The 18,666-nt window shown below is 42.2% G+C and overlaps 1 protein-coding gene and 1 long non-coding RNA gene across 5 annotated transcripts in view; one reads left to right on the forward strand and one right to left on the reverse strand.

Annotated features, from left to right (window-relative positions):
• Nucleotides 1-596: 596 nt before the first annotated feature.
• Nucleotides 597-12,233, reverse strand: SMNDC1 (survival motor neuron domain containing 1). 2 transcript variants are annotated; one of them, XM_072423241.1, is made up of 6 exons: nucleotides 12,112-12,233; nucleotides 10,698-10,817; nucleotides 10,168-10,310; nucleotides 8,131-8,292; nucleotides 6,568-6,721; nucleotides 597-5,256 (listed from the first exon to the last, which is right to left on the reverse strand). In XM_072423241.1, exons 2-6 carry the CDS (start codon nucleotides 10,815-10,817, stop codon nucleotides 5,119-5,121), a joined length of 717 nt encoding a protein of 238 aa, XP_072279342.1. In that variant the 5' UTR covers nucleotides 12,112-12,233; the 3' UTR covers nucleotides 597-5,118. The 2 variants fall into 2 exon arrangements, with proteins under 2 accessions (XP_072279342.1, XP_072279343.1); XM_072423242.1 differs by lacking the exon at nucleotides 12,112-12,233 and adding an exon at nucleotides 11,791-12,085.
• Nucleotides 12,234-12,332: 99 nt separating this feature from the next.
• The window catches only part of LOC140339773 (uncharacterized), a 35,581-nt gene continuing 29,247 nt past the window's right edge, over nucleotides 12,333-18,666 (forward strand). For 2 of the 3 annotated variants that reach the window (XR_011922534.1, XR_011922536.1), the window contains exons 1-2: nucleotides 12,390-12,476; nucleotides 16,486-16,602. This is a non-coding gene — a long non-coding RNA (uncharacterized lncRNA). The other variant, XR_011922535.1, reaches the window with a different exon arrangement.

An 18,666-nucleotide genomic window follows, 5' to 3' on the forward strand; every position in this document is an offset into this window, starting at 1 on the left:
TGAAAGTTTAGTGCACACAGAGGTAATTCCTTTACAGGAAGGCCGTTGATCCCTCTACAATCCTAATCCAGTTGGTTCTGTGCCGCCATCTTCTGCTGATGTCACACAGGCCTCGGATCAGATGACACGCCTTTCGGAAAATGTAAAAAAAAAAAAAGTGCCAAACTTACGGGGCACATACTTGAAATATGCACTTTTCTTCTGTGCATGCCTGAAAGTAGGAGGTAAAGAGTGAAGTGCATAGCTTTAGGCTGCTACTGCGCATGTCTGAGCAGCGGGGGCTTATTCCTTCAACAGGAAATAAAAAATTACGATCCCATGCATGCACAGTGAAATTGGCGCTCTTTCCCCCATTTACAGGAGGCTACATCTGATCTCACGCCTGCGCATCCGTTGCTTCCACTGCGCTGGGATGAAGGCAGATTTCAGGATGGCATGGGAAAAAAAAAAAAAAATCAAAGAAAAGGTCTTTGGAGAGATTGGGGAAGTATAATTTTTCTTTCTTGTTTTGCTTTAATTCCATACTAGAACCCACTGATGAGGGTCTATTGGAAACACGTCGCTGTTGCACAATATTAAACAAAAGTCTGAGGCAATTTTAAGTTTTTTAAAATTTTAATTCATAAAAAGATACATACAAAACTGAAATTCACACTTGTTATACAAAAAATGTCACCATCCAGCACAAAATATTTACCCGGCTGCAGATTTTATCCGCTCAGACTGCCCCACCTCACATATCCAGACAGTAATCTTACAAAACTAAATCAGGGGTCAGCAAACTTTTTTTGGCTACTAGGCCATTTTAGGAGGTCAAGAAGGCACACTAGGCCGCACTCTCTCTCTCTCGAGTCCCGCGTTGATGACTTGGCTCCCTACCAGGAACGCCCCTGAAAGAAAATACCTGTCCTCCGCAATGCATATGGAGGAGAGGGAATGCCCCCTTACCCCCGCATGTGGCTCCGGAGCCGGGGGTTGCCCACCCCTGCCAGCCGGGATTAGACTGGGTCGACAAGGGGCATTAGGCCGTATCTGGTCTATAGGCCAGAGTTTGCTGACCCCTGGACTAGATGAACATAGCCGGCTGTCAGACGAGATGAAAATTTACAAAATGTTCTGTTTAACATCGGTGTATCGCTCTTCAGACACGATTTCTTTTTTTATCAACAAATTGATAAAAAAAAATCTTTAAATTGAATAAAGATACAAAACTAAAAGATGAATTAAACAGCGTCCTAAGGAAATGGTTGAGGAGCAACCTCAGAGACATCCTTCCTATGAACGAATGCTGAATGGGTTTATGGACTCTCCTAAATCAGCCTCTCTCAACTTTAACATGGGGGAACCCTTGAAGTAACTTTCAGGTCTTCAGGGAACCCCGGCTTACATATCCACAGCTTACATTACATTAGTGTGGTGATCAGTGGGAAGAATTCCTTTTACATTGCTGGCCATTGGGAAGCATATCACCCTTACAGATAGCCAAAAAGATCATTGGTGTCACTTAGTCTGGCCTGACAGGCACAAATTGCTCAAGGAACCCCTAACGCTCTCTGGAGGAACCCTGGTTGAGAAAAAAGCTTTAAACCGTAACTCCAATTTATCCAATTACAATTAATATTGCAAGACTCACCGTGCACAATTGTTGATCCCTTTATGCTCGTCTCAAGTCGCAAGCTGTGGTTCCCAGTGCTGCCAAAACAGAACTACACAGGTAACCACCCATAAATCTGAAGTTTTGCCAGTCTTACAATATCATATTGGACAGAAAATGTGGAGAAAGTTGGAATCATCCTTGAAGTCATGAAGGTGAAAGCCTAAGCATATGCTGGCACTTAAAACCGGGTTCCCCTTTTAACCAAGACTGAACCACTAACAGGTTGATATTTGTAAGGAAATGTCCACCAATTGCACTGCTTTAACAAAATACTTTTACCGTATTTTAGCCTTTTTTTTTTTTTATCTTCAACCCGGCCCCGTTTAGCTGGGTGCATCACCTGGCACTTTTCAGTAACCACCTAGCTGTTTCTGGGTGGTTATTAAAGAGTAGGGTCACAAATATGGGGGATGCCAGCCATCTACAGTTTCTTAGCACTCAGCTTAAAAAAGATTCTGGATTTAACATTGATCTTTTTTGCTCTGATTTCCTACAGCCTCACTCACCCACATCCTGTCTAGTGTTGGATACGCATCATTGTTCTTTGGCTTCCTAACATTGACAAAAGTCGACCAGGCCTGTGCAACGCATCTTGGAATGAATGCTCGGGGTCTCCTGTTGTAAGTTAGACAGTTGCTATCCCTACAACAGGAAGTGCCTGTGAACGGATCCCCATTTCTACTTAAACACATTACCTATGATTTTTGTGATTTTTATTTTTTTTTATTGTACTTTATTGCTACTTTTAAAAATCCACGATCAGGCCGGTTATGTCCCTTCTGCAAAAATCTCTCCTATCTGCCTGATTGCTTCAGGTTTCTGGCCAAAATAAAAAAAGCTGAGTTGCGCATGTCTACTGTCGGCTTTAGTTACCAGGATACCCGACAATCCTGGATTCCAAGGAACCAATTTGCATTTGCAGGGGAGTTAGGTCCTGGCCTAGCCAATCAAGATAGCCGAACATCACAAGAAAAAAATGGCGGCGTCCTGAAAGGAAACGGGGACGGGTAACGGGTTAGATCTGCTTTCTAAACAGCCTACGCCAATACTGTATGGGTAAATGCCTCTTCTTACCTAGGGTAGCATTATAAAGCAGGTTCACTTACCTACCTTCCCCCCCCCCTCCCATTAGCTCTCTGTGCAACCAGTCCCTTCTTATTGACACCTCATAATGTACAATGCAGGAAAAGAAGTCCTGCATTGTGATGGGTCCATCCACAACCCAAACTGTTGGAACTAGAAGGGGAGCGCTGGTTTTCAAGGACAAGTAAGACAAGAATTAGCATTTTTTCCTTGTCGGGTGGAAGGACCCCACTACAAGGCAAGTTTTCACATTTCTCCATGAGATCTCCAGCTTTGGCGAATTCATTGGAGCGTCAGGCTTGATGCTGGCTAGACACGGGGCTCTTCATTCTAGCGTTCACAAGCCTAGATGGCCGCTAGTGGGTACTTAGGCTAATCTTTATGCTGGCAGGCAGGAAACAAGGTCGCCAACGATGACTCCTAGCTGGCATTGCAACATAACTATGTACAAAATAAAAGCAAAGCTCCACCATTTACAGATAATGAAAACAAACCAGTAAACCGCTTGTTACCATCCTATTACGGAAATTTAATTTTTGTATCCGGCCGCTGATGTGCCGGGCAGCAGACACAGATCAGACTGTACATGAGATCAGAAATACAGAGTACAAATGTGTATTTACACAAGAACACTGTGCGTGGCGCAGACCGGACCTCCGATGGATAGAAACATCACGCAACCCACAAAACATATATACAAGAAAGGACTTATCTACAGAAATCAAGCGACCCGCTTTGTCCTCTACTGACTGGTACAAGTGGAAAAAAAGCCGTCAAAGATTATGAGGAACCGGCCTACAAAAAATAAAATCTGCATCTCAGTACACATACACAAAAAAATAGATTGTTCCTTGTTTTAAAGGACGTCTGTTGTTAAAAGTCCTAATTTTGTTGTAGAGGTAACAGGCGATATTTGAATTTTTTAGAAACGTGTAACTTTATTTTCTGGCACCACAAGCAGATTTTGTGTTTTTTGCCTATGCGCTTCCAAATGGATCAGTCCAAAGTAGGACTGGGGTGCTGCATTAGGCACTGGTAGGGCAATTAGGGTAATGAATGAAGAAGCTATCAATTACCACATTAGGGCTGAACTCCAGGCAGATATCAAAATCTGCAGCTCTGTATTAGAACCTGAACCTGCCTTGATATTGTATTGCATTTACCAACCAGCAGAGATTACAGCAAGGGAGAGAAGCACATGAAGAAATTAGGGCTGCAGTACCCATGTCCTAACAAAAGTGAGAAGCTTGTAGGCAGAGAGAGAGAGAAATGAGAGAAGTCTCCTGCTTCTCTTGCTGTGATAAAACCCAAGACTGGATAAGCACAGATACAAATCTTTTGCCAGAAACGCCTGCCCTATTTGTCAATTTAGCAGTTTGCCTGGAGTCCAGCTTAATGGTAAAACTTTATTGACATAAAGAAAATATAATGTGCAAACGTTTGACAAAATTAGAACTTTGAATGGCAGAGGTCCTTAAAACGACTGTTGTGGTTGAAAGTGACACCCTCATGCATCGTCATATACAAAATCCTGTCATTACTAAATCTATCGAGTTTTTTGGTTCTGGTTTTTAGCATGTTTTTTTTCTATCCACCAGCTGAGGTTCTGATTCTTGTGCTCCTGCAATATGGCCCAATTCGTCTTACTGCATAGCAACAAAAATAGGAGGGGGAAGAAAAAGCAACACGATAAAAAGAGAACGCAATACATTAAGTAACATTTGCAAGAAGACATATACAAAACAAAGATGGAGGTCCTCCCCTGGTGTCTGGAAGCCTAATCCAGCTGAATAGTGGAAGTACTGCTGAACATATTTTGGCTCTGTGGTATAAAGTTTGTTGCAAGCCTAAAAAATGACATTAGAAAACCCTAACGTTCCCTTTAATCATCAAGTTGACCATTAGGGATGACAGGTTAATCTTATGAAAGCTTCACAGATATCTTGCATCATGGGTACCCTCTTGGTTGCTCAATTTTCCATAGTTGTAGGATGGATCTAGCTGTGAAAATTGCGGTTTGACCAAAGAGAGACCAGACCGATGCATCAGATTTGGATTGGACCAGATTTTGCTGAAACCGCCTCCCATGGAAGACGGAAAGACCGTCTCACATAAAACAGCTGTGAAAAACCAGCGGCCATAGAGGAAATGCCAAATACTCCCTGCCAGGTAACTGCAGTTCTTTCTCAGCTACACCCCAAAGACCTCACTGGTGCAAACGATGCTCCCTGTTCCTATGCTCAATGTACATCAATACAAAAGTCTGCCTGTTGGTTACCAAATCATCAGAGAGAGCCATGCTAATCTTCATAGGACAACAAATAACTTAGTTTTAGAAAAATAGAGAGATAAAAAGGTGAATGTGGTGCTTGAGAGGGTTACTGGGGCATCAGATGCCTGACGTTGTATTTGGAAGTGTCTTGATACTGTGTCATTGGTTTGTCGGCAATGCCGCAGGTGCCAACTCCAACCTTGCCGGTGACGCTCTCTGGGGAGGCAAAAATACTTCTTTTCACCTGAAAAAACAGAAAAAGAAAAAGTTACTAATTTGTACATTAAATATGAAGATGTTCTGATATGGATTAAGGGTCAGTTCATCTCTATACTTTGGGTCAGGCTGATTCACCATCCCAAGCAATTTGTTAATAGAAGAACTTACCCCCCCCCCCTCCCAATTTTACTTATCTCACTCTTTTGTTAAAGTCTGGTATTGGGCCAGGCTTAGACACTGAAAATGCCCCTCTTAGGACAGATCATGGCTCAATTTGGGGGAAATAACCTAACTGCATGTTTTTGGATTGTGGGTGTACCCGGAGGAAACGCATGCAGACACGGAGAACAAGCAAACTCCATGCAGATAGTGTCCTGGCCGAGATTCAAACCTGAGATCCAGCGCTGCAAAGGCCAGAGTGCTAACCAGTGAGCCACTGTGCTGCCCGCATTGGAAAATTAAAGTTCTTATTAAAAAGGAGAATGCCAACGTTTTGGAATTGACTAATAAAATGAAACCCAGGTTATAGGGCTCACAGAAGGGCCCATCTTAGCTAACATTTGGAGGTTTCCCAAGACCAGCAATTAGAATTACTTATAGAGGTCTAAAAGAAAGCCAATGGAGACATGGAGGTCTACCAACCAGTTAGCTGCAATATATGGCTCTCTAGGGCTTTAAATGCTTTTCCCCTCTGATTTACAGTTTTGTTTACAGTAACAGTAAAATGAGAAGCCTGTGGGCTATGGGAGATTAGCATAGCTGAGCTAGTTGGTGCCTGCTTTGCATTACAGCCTTCTTGGTAAAGGATCCGATACAAGGACACAATGTACACAGCTATAACATAGTGTCTGAGGGGACATGCTGGAAGTGTCATATTTTTAGAAGACAGCCATAACTAAGAACATCATGTCCCCGATTTAAATTAGAACTTTATATAAAGAGTCAGGAGGACTCCATTCAGCCAATACGGTCCAGAGACTGGCAGCAATTGCTCTCTACTCTCTCTACTGGTCAAGTAGTGTTCTCTCACGTGGACAAATAGAATGTTATAAAACTGCAATACTCCCCTCTAATGAAAATTACTTTTGGGATTCAAACACAGCAGAACTGTACATCCTCCCACAATGGTCTGTCTATAGTCCGATTTGCTAGTTTAGGAACATTAAATCTTCTTCAATTAAGCTAAACAAGCAAACCACATCCCAGATAGAAAATAACCAATACCACTGGTTTTGTTGATTCTCAAAGTAAAAACCTAAAGGCGACCTCTGGTCAGCTTATAAAACAACACGTTGGCAACAAATGCATTTAAAATATTTTCAGGATCGGCGCGTACCTGTCCTTTCTTGTTTTTAGAGTAGGCCTTGTTATTAAACTGCTGCCATTTTACTTTCTGGTCCTCTCTTTCCTGCTCCAGCTCTTTTATCCTCTGAGCTTTTTTCAGGGCTTTCTTCTTTTTATATTCTCTCTGCTGGGCAATAATTTCTTTCCTGCAAACACAATACACAAGTTGAAGTTTAAGGTGGGCACATCGGACATGCAGATCAAACACAACCCTAGGCAATATTGTACGAAGCAACTTTACTGGGTAATGGCAGATTTCATCAATATATATAGATTGTTTAAATTAGGTGCATTGTATATGAGAGATAAGCAGTATACACTAATAAGCCAAAATACTTCCACCACCTTCTAGATTGTAAGCTCTTTGGGGCAGGATCCTTTCCTCCTGTGTCACTGTCTGTATTGGTCTGTCATTTGCATGACCTATTTAATGTTCAGAGCTGAATAATATGTTGGCGCTATATAAATCCTGTTTATTATTATCAATTATAATAAATCACCTATGACCCATTAAGGCATGAATTGCTAAAGATGTTCTGTGCCATCTGGCACTATGATGTTGGTAGCAGATCCTTCACACTGCCTTCGCTGGTATGCATTTTCCCCCTGGTGCATCCTGATGACCTGTCTTCCTCAAGATAAATGCCCTACACACCCAGCCATCGATATCATCTAAAAGAAATTGTTTTTCCTCAGCCCAGACCACTTTTTTCCATTGTACCATGGTGCAGTTCTGAAGATCACAGATCATTGTATGCAACTTTAGCAGCTGGTAGAGAAAAACGTGCCCATGACTGGGCTGTGGATATGCAGCAAACTCTGAAGAACCATGCATTCTGCCACCTTTCTCGCTTGGCGGGTATTATATTTTCAGCAATTTGCACTTTATTAGCACTTCTGTGACATGAGATCAGAAAGGCTTTTCTTCCTTGGACCTCTATGAGTAAGTGCTGATGATTGCACACCAGAAAAACCCCACAAAATCTGCTATTCTATTCTAAATCTGCTCTCACCTATCGTCCGGCCATCAGAATTTTTGCCATTTTGCCTGCATCACCTACCGGCAACACCAATACCTGTTCATTTTCAGTCCTTCATTGCTCATTAATGTTATTGATTGCCCTGGTCATTATTTTAATGTTTTGGCCAATTGCTGTATACGGCCAGTAAATATTGTTGTGAAATAAAGATTTATCATATGGAACAGCTTACATTTCAAGTGAAGTTTAGTCCTAAAATAGTGTTAATAATACAAAGGAATTTGTCATCATTCACGTGCTACAGTTAAAGAAATGAATTGCCAAAAAAGAAGCAAGAAGCTCTAGCTACTGATTGCATAACTTTGAGCAGGAAGGGACTGTCTGACTTCTGCAGAGGGCCTGTTGCTTTTAAATAGAGAGCAAGGGTCCTTCTTGGAAAAACACAGGCTTTTCTACTCTGGATGTGGTACATTTGTTTTGATGTATTGTATTCAGAATATATGTGAGTTTAATGGAAAATTTGAGTTTTACTATACAGCGGCACAAACATGGAGGTAGATAAAAGCCATACGTACTTGGACATGGGTAGGCTGCCGCTGACTTCCTTGGTTTTCCTTCCTTCCTCCACAGGTTTCAGGTTGAGTAAAGAAGTGACTTCTGCGTTCCCGTAGCCCAGGAAAGTGATGGCCGCGGTACCGTTTTCTTCGTCTATCTCCTCGATTTCTGCTTCGTAAAACCTGTAAAGAGATCATGGCTGTAAGCATGTGAGTAATGGCCTGCAACCAGCATGACGCCAATATCATACAGTGCAATCCATAAGTGCAAAGTGAAAGCATTAAAATCCTACCGGGAACCCCGTTAGAGAGATGAACACTAAGCCTGCCTTGCTGTTTCACCCGGTAGTAAGTCAGCTGAAATCTGCAACCAGGACCTAGAATGGGGTTCTAAACTTTCCTTACACCTCTATTACAAAAAAAGAGTTCTCCTCACTTCCTGTCTTGTGAAAAACGCTGACACTGCAGTCTAATGAGCTTTTAAAATCCAGGCTGAAATGAACTACTTCCCACCACTCCATATCTCCCCGCCTATTGTATGTTACTTCTCCCACTTCCTAGATTGTAAGCTCTTCAGGGCAGGGTCCTCTTCTCCTCCTGTGTCACTGTCTGTATCTATCTGTCATTTGCAACCCCTATTTATTGTACAACACAGCATAGCATGTTGGTGCTTTATAAATCCTGTTTAATATTAACTGCATGGCAACACATTTTTAGGCATTTCCAAAACACATGAAAAGGGTAGGCCAGGGCAGCTAGGGCTAGGGCGAAAAGAGCTGTAAAATGGTGAATTCCCCTTGAGCCAGGCTCTATCTGACTTGCTGCAGGTTTTAATGTACACTGTAGGAAGCTCACAGTGTACAGTTAAAATGAGAGAAAGATAGTTCAGTCCGGGAAGGAGCTTGTGCAAAAATGATTAGAAGGCAACTTTAATTTGTGTCATTTTATATCTAAACATTAAATGACCTGAAAGGGGTGACTACCACATACATGTGATCCTGTAATATTAAGGTCCTTCCCTTGCTGATGGTCAACCTTTTCACGTTAGATACCGAATTGGAAAAGTATAGGGGGGCACAGTTCATTATTATTATCCATTATTTATTATAGCGCCGAAATATTGCACAGCACTGTACAAAGTCTATAGTCATATCACTAGCTGTCCCTCAAAGAAGCTCACAATTTAACCTCCTTGGCGGTATTCCTGAGTGTGGCTTGGGGTGGATTTTCTATGCAAAAAGCAGTAACCCCGAGCTACACTCAGGGTGGAATTTCCAGGGAGGTTAAAACTCCTACCTTGTTTCCAGTTCCAGCGGTGTCTTCCAGTGATGTCAGCGTCTTCTTCTACTGCCGATGTTCGCCATCTGTGCAAGCTGGCAATGCCCAGCTAGCATCTGCATCCCCAGCGTGTGAATGTTGGGGACGCAAGGCTAGGGGAAGCAGATGCCGGCCAGGCATCTGCACCTGAGTGCCTGGAGGGTGTGACCCTGCAGGCAGGTAGGTGGGAAATTTAAAATTAGGAGGATTTTAAATGTACTGCTTTTACATTTAAAAATCCTCTTTAATCATACCAGCAGGGGGGGGGGGGGTTATTGTCCCTACCACTATCATATGCTAATAATACAGTGTAAGGTCAATTTGGGGGAAGCCAATTAACTTAACTGCATGTTTTGTGGGAGTACCCGGAGAAAAACAGCAGGGAGACCCTGCAAACTCCATGCAGATAGCGCTGCAAAGGACAGAGTGTTAACCACTGGGCCACCATACTGCCCAACAGATTGTATTAATCTGAGATTATTATTGCATTATCTAATGTGTACTTTTGCATGAATGGCATACTCTATCCTCATAAATATACCTGCAGACATTCCTCCTATCCATCGAGCAATACAGTCAGCATTTCTATCAAACAACCATTGTGGCTCTGTTTCCTGCATGCGCACAATGCTAACACACAGTTAAAAGTCACAACAGATCACTTTACACCAAGCTTTTCTCCAGCACCTCTTACCGGCTCACACCACATCATATACCAATACTATGCAGTGTGCCACTTACTGTCCGTCTTCTGTCCATACTGACATGCAACGATCCCCCACTTTCCAGACATGGCTGCCACTGGCAGAGGAGTGACCATCAGAATTTTCTGGGGTTTCCGAAGGTTGGGAGGCGAGAAGGTCTTTAGTCAGTTCAATGACTTCCTGAAATTGAAGAAAATAATATGCAGAGATGTGGTTGATAATAAGGATAACAAATTGGCAGCTTATAATGCTAAGGGTGGTCTATGGTGGTTCCCTTACACATAAAGGGACGCAGAGTGACCTAAAGTAGAATTCCAAATATGGGCTAATATAGAATGGGAATCAGATTACTATAGAAGAGACCACTGGAGTTCTAGCTGAATCACAACGTTCTGCCCTTGCAGCTACAAAAGGAGAATTTGCCCCGACACATATATAACAGTCACGTGTATAACAATAACTAACTGGCTGGGGGGATTAAGTGAGGGGGTTTGTTACATTTCATGCGGTCAGGAGTGGACACATAAGAAATGCCACCTGATAGGGGTCCTTGTGCTGAACACTTACTGTTAAATCTTTTTGTAATTTTAGCAAATCCTCATTGTCACCATCAGCAGTCAGCGCGGCTTCCACCTGCTGGAGTTGGGCTTTGTACCCAGCCAACTGTTTTGCGAGTTCTTCAGCCATCTGTGCAATAAAAACATTTCATAGGATAAGTTTGTGTTTTGTAGAAATGTATACACAGAGCAGTTACATTCAGTGATGGGATCTGGGTGCTGTAGCATATAAAAGATGGGGTTACGTAGGGTAGGGGCCCTTTTAGACCTGCAGTGATTCCTAATGTTCTGCTTCGGGCTTAACTGTGGCCCCAACTTTAAGTGAATGGGAATCATTTATTTCACATGCCTGTGGAAGATCACAATGTTCTTCCCAAAAGTGACAAGTTGCATTTGTTTGAAGGTTTGTGCAGCTGGTTACCTGTGATGCAGATTGCAACTCCCAGGTGCACAGGAGAAGTTTAATGAGCGCCCGGGAGCTACCAACCACACAATTTCACAGCGAAGTAGTGAAAGGTCCCTAAAGGTTTGCAGAACAGTAAAAGCCTGAATAAAGGTTACAGTTTCAACAATAAAAAAAATCTTTAAGACCCCACAAATGATTTAACAGCAGCAGAATGCCACTGTACCTAAAGGTAAAGGGATTGACAGCGTACCCTATTGGTTTATATAATAGAGACATTATTTTAGCCCATAAGGCATCTAATGTCAAACTGTGACCTAATGGCATAGGGTAATTACTCCAATTGGTGAATGAATGCCAGAGGGATAGCACTGCAGCCCACATGATGGTGCAAAATCAATGTGCAGCACTGAGGGATAAAACTGTAACCCAGAGATCTAATGCAGGAGGGATCCCTGTTCCCCACAGGTAAGAGAGGAGAGAGGGATAACTCACAAGCAAGCCCACACACCTGGCCGGGGACATCCCCTGCGCACACACCTGGCCGGGGACATCCCCTGCGCACACACCTGGCCGGGGACATCCCCTGCGCACACACCTGGCCGGGGACATCTACGCACCCCACACACACCTGGCCAGGGACATCACTGCACCCCCACAGGCAGCACAAGGTATTTAAAGGACCGAAATATATCCGTACCTTTCAGGTAATCCAATTGCACCGGATGTCCGCACCGCACGTGGGACACAATGGCAGAGAAATAAACAAAGCATAAAAGTAGTTCCGATACAATCAATGAAATGAGTCCGCGGAGGGATATCACCAGACGTTGTAGTAATGGTGGGGCAGTGGAGGGATATCAGTCAGGCCCAGCTCTGTACCGGTCGGTGAACTCATAGGCCGCACAGAAAAAGCGAGCCCTTCCCGCCTTCCTGTCCGCTCCCCCCCACACCACCATTCGGGAAGATGCCCAACACTGCCCGGGATACAAAGAGCCCTTCCCGCTCCTCTCATACTCACCGTCCCCAAGGCGCCGCTCTCCACCACACACAAATGGAAAAATCGCCACTTCCCGCGATACCACACAATCTCGCGATACTACGGGAGGAGCTGTACGCGGACTGACGTCACACGGAAATGTTACCATGGTCACTAATACGCCGCTAGAGGCGGATCTTGTGTGAGGGAGGGAAGGGAAGATATAAAGTGCTGCACACCCTTCACAGCTTTAAATAGTGCAGGGACGATATACCGTGTTGGACAGACTTCATTTACCTATTAATCGAAGGTAAAATAAAGATTTAAAGTGCTGCATGGGCCTCATAGGTCAGAGAGGGGAACAAGAAAAGTGTTACACAGGGAATGATACTACCTGAATCCGCTTAGTGGGTATTTCCTTCTACTTCCTGTTGTGTTTATTTATAATAATTCATATAAAGTCCTTTTTATGTCATACTGACGTGGCCATGTTTATAATACACAAATATGAGATCTTTTTTTATTATATGGATATATTTATATTCTATAAAATGTGTTATATATTACCATAAAAACCATAATAAAGCCAGAAAGTTGTCACTATTTACTTCTAATGAGATAATGGGCATACATTTTTATTTAAAGGAATTTGAGGTCTCTATTTAAAAAATTATTCTCCTTTTATTCGCTCATTAAGTTTGTTTTTCCGATTGTGCAAGCTGTGCAGTTCTGAAGATTGGCCACTAGGTGGCAGTACGAGTCATTGTTTAGGAGACCATAACATTTACCTCCAGCGAATATCAGAAGATTCGACTTGGGGAATAATTTATAAATAGAGCTCCAGGAGTAATATTATTATTATAGTGCAGTGTTTCCCCATCTTTTTTAACATAAGGGAACCCTTAAAATGACTTTCATGTCCTTAGGGACCCCTTTTATAATTATTATATCCACAGATCACAGTATATTAGTGTGGGGGTCAGTGGGAAGAATGTCACCCTTATAGATAGCAAAAAAGACCATTGGGGTCGCTTAGTCTGAACAGAGAGACACAGACTGCTCAAGGAACCCCTGGCCCCGCCTGGAGGAACCCTGGTTGGGTAACACTGGCATAGATCCATGCACAGTCCCCGCTGCTTGGCCCCTGCAAACTAAGTCCAGTAGGTCCCTGTAACTGTAATTATATTTTATTCAGATTGTAGATATTGATTGCATTAATTATCGTTATAAAGCCTTTTGGTATCTGTTGTGTAAACGGTAATTAGTCCTAATCCTGGAGCCAACTATTGAAATGTACAAATGATAAATTCATTTGTGTATGAAGAATACAACAGAGAGAGAAAGAGGGCTTTTTTTGGCTCTGTATATTGAAAGTATTCAAGAGTTTATAATACAATGTAATAGATTGAAATTATACAATTTTATAGGGACACACATGTGGACCCTTCCTCCATCTGCATTATATTCATGCAGCCAGGAAGGGTGACTAGACAATAACGTCTATTTGTACTGGTAGATCCTTACAATGTGTTACTGTTTTTTTTTCCCTTAATGCCTGACGCATTTGGCGTCTTAATTTACAACGCATTTCGCCCTTCAGGGCTTCCTCAGGGGATTGGGAAACTTTGTATTTGTTGATGCTTATTCACAGATAACATAGTAAGTAACCTCTGCTTGCATTGAATGAAATTAGCCGGTAAATATTCTGACCGTTCTTATGATTATATTGGATTGTGGTGGTATAGTGGTCAGAGCAAGCCTTCCGAGCTGCTAGGGAGGCTGCCGCCTGGCTCGCCCTTACTACTATACCACCACAATCCAATATAATCATAAGAACGGTCAGAATATTTACCGGCTAATTTCATTTAATGCAAGCAGAGCATACTTACTATGTTATCTGTGATTAAGCATCAACAAATACAACGTTTCCCAATCCCCTGAGGAAGCCCTGTAGGGCGAAACGCGTTGTAAATTAAGGGAAAAAAAACAGTAACACATTGTAGAGATCTACCAGTACAAATAGACGTTATTGTCTAGTCACCCCTCCTCGCTGCATGAATGTAATGCAGATGAAGGAAGGGTCCACATGTGTGTCACTATAAGATTGTACAATTTCAATCTATTACATTGTATTATAAACTCTTGAATACTTTCAAAATACAGAGCCAAAAACACTTTCTTTCTCTCTGTTGTATTCTCTATACACATATGAATTGATCCTTGATTATCATTATATCTGTTTAATATTCCAAAAAAACTCTAAGGGCCTTCTATAAAATATTCATCCTGATATTCACTGATAGTTGGTCCTATCTGACTAGGTAAATCCTTTCAGTTCCTATTAGAAATAATGACTCGTTTTGCCATCTAGTGGCCAATCTCAAAATTACACAGCTGTCTCTATAGGAAATTATGAAGGAATCTAAAGCGAATAGACAGGGGAATCGTTTATAAATAGAGCCCTAAAATGTTGTCTTAGAAATAGAAATCTTCCAACAGGGAAACTTGTGGAGGTAACAACTATGTAAAAGGATGTTTTCTTCATTTAGAGAATTTACCTCTAACTTCCTGATGTGTAATATTTGTTTATTGGTTTTACTTTAAATTCAGTAAATTTATGGGAGTTTGGTAGAGGTTGCTGGTGGGTTGCAGTATTTCTATGTGAGCACTAGAGGGCAGCAGAGTAGCAGTAGCAGAGTAGTAGTTCCGTCTGAGCAGTATAGGACAGCAGAGTAGTAGTTCTTTCTGAGCAGTGGAGGGCAGCAGAGTAACAGTAGCAGAGTAGTAGTTCAGTCTGAGCACTAGAGGGCAGCAGAGTAGTAGTTCTGTCTGAGCATTAGAGGGCAGCAGAGTTGCAGTAGCGGAGTAGTAGTTCTGTCTGAGCAGTAGATGGCAGCAGAGTAGCAGCAGCAGAGTAGTATTTCTGTCTGAGCACTAGAGGGCAGCAGAGTAGCAGCAATGTCAGCTTTCTTGCTGTAAGAAAGCTCCATGTCCCAGGACTCCCTGCATTGTGTATGAGGAATGTGGGTGAGCGATGGGTGACCTTAGGTAAGGAGCTTCATAGGATGGAGCAAAGTTTGACCATTCGGCTACAGGAGAGGAAAGTATTTATGTAAAGGGGGCCTTGGGATTAGATAATTATTGAGCAGCATGCATGTCACTTGGGAGCCACCCTCCAACACCGCAGGCCAGGAGAAAGAAGACCTGGAACTTAGCCTGTCACATGACCAGAATTGTAGGTAAATCATTGGTTCATACCTCCTAAATCTGGAGACAGTCCCTCCAAATCAGGGTCAGTTGGGTGTATGAAGAGGGACAGTCCCTCCAAATCAGGGGCAGTTGGGTATATGAAGAGGGACATTCCCTCCAAATCAGGGTCAGCTGGGTGTATAAAGAGGGACAGTCCCTCCAAATCAGGGGCAGTTGGAGGGTATGAATAGGCACATTCCCTCCAAATCAGGGGCAGTTGGGAACTATGATTTGAGGCTTTAGGTTTCTTTTTTTTAACTGGAATGTATTTATGAAGTATGAGAGGTGATAAATGTGAAAAGGAATATACATTTTCCCTGGAGTTAGGTTTAAATGAACAACATTCACTTCAATTTCTAAGGAGTGTGATTCTCACTGTGTCCACTTGGTGTCACTATTGTCGCGGATTTCTGTGCTCTGTACAGTTCACAATCTGATGTTTCTGATTTGATGTAATTCTGGAGAACTCTCTTACTAATGTGCAATAAATTGCTGTGATATAACTTGCTCCTTGCATGCATTAGCAGCTCAAAGAATCCTAAAATTTTCTTTTTTTGGGGGGGGAGAAACACAACTCTATTCCCGCAAACCATCACTGCCAGCTGTCCCTGATGTCCATAGATCACTAAATGTACAATTCCAATATCTTTTATCCTCTTGTTATGGTCTGTTCCTTTTAATGATTTAAAAAAAAAACCAATTTCAATAAATATATATATATGGTATACATATATATATATATATATATATATGTATACCATTCCAAAGAGTTTGTGTTCTGTACAACCAGTCTTAAAGAGTAACTAAACTGAATAGTGCTTAAAAAAAATTCCTTACCTTCAATCCCACAGGGCAGTCCGATCCATCCAGGGGTGTCTTGCATCGGGTCCTGCGTCATCCCTAGGAGATTGAGAATTAGGGGGCGGTGCTGCACCTTTTTTTTTTTTTTTAATGTGTTGCACTTAAAAAAAAGGGTTGTCTACCCTTTTATGTAATGTGAAATTTCTGAGTTTAGGTACGCTTTAAGAGTCACACAGCTCTGTCACTAACACATGAGAGGGGGAGGCTACCTAGACGCAGCAGTGATAGAAGCATGAGATTTGGTTTTAGATACATATGAAGAACTAATTGTTGGTGTTTGAATCTCTTTTTGTTTGTTTGGTACAGGTCAATAGGAATGCAAAGCAATTCAAAGGAAAATAAATGCAATGCAGCAATAGGACAAAACGCTTGCACGTACTGCCTTGGTTTCTGATCCACGTGTACATCACTGCTGACAACAAGGTACCTGTATATGTGTGTTTTCTCTAAATCCAGGATACCCCTGACCCCGGCATGCTATGCATCCAACCTGCAGAGCAGCCAAAGGTCAGGTATGCAGCCGGCATCCATAATGCAATGCATGCACATTACAAAAGGCACTTGGGGTTTATTTATTAAAGCTCTCCAAGGTTGGTGAGGACACACCAGGCTAGAAAATAGCAAATGACTTTGAAGAAATCTGTTCCAGAAAAAAGATTAAAATAGTTCAATTTTAACCCCATGTTACCCTTAGTCTAAGACCTAATTAGCTCCTTCTTCCCCCATTTCCATGTGTCAGTCCATGTTTGGGGTGTGGTTGCAGCAGCAGGGTACAAGGTTAGTATTGCACACACCTTATGCAATATTCTCCAGGGTGAACAGAAGCTGTAGGTGGGTTGGAGCCCCTGTATTGTGACCCAACTTTTCAGTAACCACCCAAAAACAGCCGGGTGGTCACTGAAAAGTGCCGGGTGGTGCGCCCAGCTAAAAGAGGCTGGGGAGAACACTGCAACGTACTTCAATTAAGTTTCTTTCAGGTTTGTGCAGCACAGCCAAAGTCCACAACTGCCTAAAGTGGAATTAAAGTTCCTCATTAAAAATTATTTTTTACTGCAGGAAGGACAGGCAAATAAACATATTTTGCTGCCTGTTCCCAATCTTCTTTTCCAAAATCACTATACTGCACATGCACAGCTAAGCAGAGGATGCTGGGATATGCTGGATATTGCGACATTCCCCAGGGATGAATGAACTCCGGCATGCAAGTCCAGCCTGGCCAATCGAAATAGCCAAGGATCCGACACTCAGAAGAAAATGGAATGAGGAGACAAATTAAAATTGTGAATTCCCAGGTAAGTTCATTTAATTGCAGAGGGAACATCGCCCGTCCCTCCTGCAATAAAGCACCTGCCTGGTTGCAATTTTATTGACATTTAGTTACATTAATTATTTACATAAATTCTAAAACAAATTATAAAATTATAATATAAATATAAAATTATTAAAAATAAATTATTATGTTTTCGAGGTCATATTTACATTTATTTTAAGCTTTTTTTTATTTTTAGTTATTTTTAGATTCCATATCTTTCTAGCAATTTAACATACAGCTCTGGAAATATTTTGCATTAGTTTTCCAAGACTAGAGCAAAGCTTTTTCAGACACACAATAAATGTGATCAGCGGGGAGCGACCAGGATGACCCCCTGACGTTTTATCATTAACCCACAAGCGCTACATCTGCAAATGGAAAATCCCTTTCCAAGGGTAAAATAATAATCGCCTTGGACCGAAGCCACCGGCTTCATAAAGTAGATTGAAGGGCCCTGCGTGTCACGCATGGCAGGTTCACATAGGTGTAAATTGCGCTGCCCACTTCCTGTGGGGCCCTCTGGGATTTCCTGTACTGCACAAAGACCTCCTATTGGTACCCTGTGTGGGTTGAATCTATTAATACTCCCCAGTAAATAGCTGCACACCATAATTACTGCTATACCCCTCCCCCGGACGCAGCGTCATTCCTCTTTTTTTTCTTCTTCTATGCATCCTGATGGGCGCCTTCGCCTTTGTGTTCAGCGGGAAGATTTTATGTGGGCAATTAAAGAGCAACATCCAAATTTCGTGTCAATTTCTTTGAGGTTCAGCCAAGCAGAGTATAATTTGCTTTTGTTTTAATTCCACCTTTCTGTCACCCCAGTCTTTCGCTTCATGTTTTATTCATTTAATTTCTTTAATCGACTTCACTTTCCACAAAGTAATAATTACTGCAAAAGGACGCTGCGATGCAAAACTGCGCGCTAAAAGCTGAGAGTCAGGTGACAACCCCAACGTTATTACATAGGACGCATGAATGAAGTTATGTGTATAATCGATATTGAGAGTTACTGTAGAGCAGGGCTTGGTCTAGGGTAGAGAGAACCAGTACAAGGAGCCAATGTTTTGTACTGCAGTGCTCATGTGGAACATATTGATTGGAGGAAAGAGTATATTGCAACATTTCCCCAGAATGCCGGTGCCATAGTTGCCCTCATGGTAGTATAGAACACT

Source organism: Pyxicephalus adspersus, chromosome 10 (assembly GCF_032062135.1).
Source record: "Pyxicephalus adspersus chromosome 10, UCB_Pads_2.0, whole genome shotgun sequence".
NCBI classification, from domain to species: Eukaryota; Metazoa; Chordata; class Amphibia; order Anura; family Pyxicephalidae; genus Pyxicephalus; species Pyxicephalus adspersus.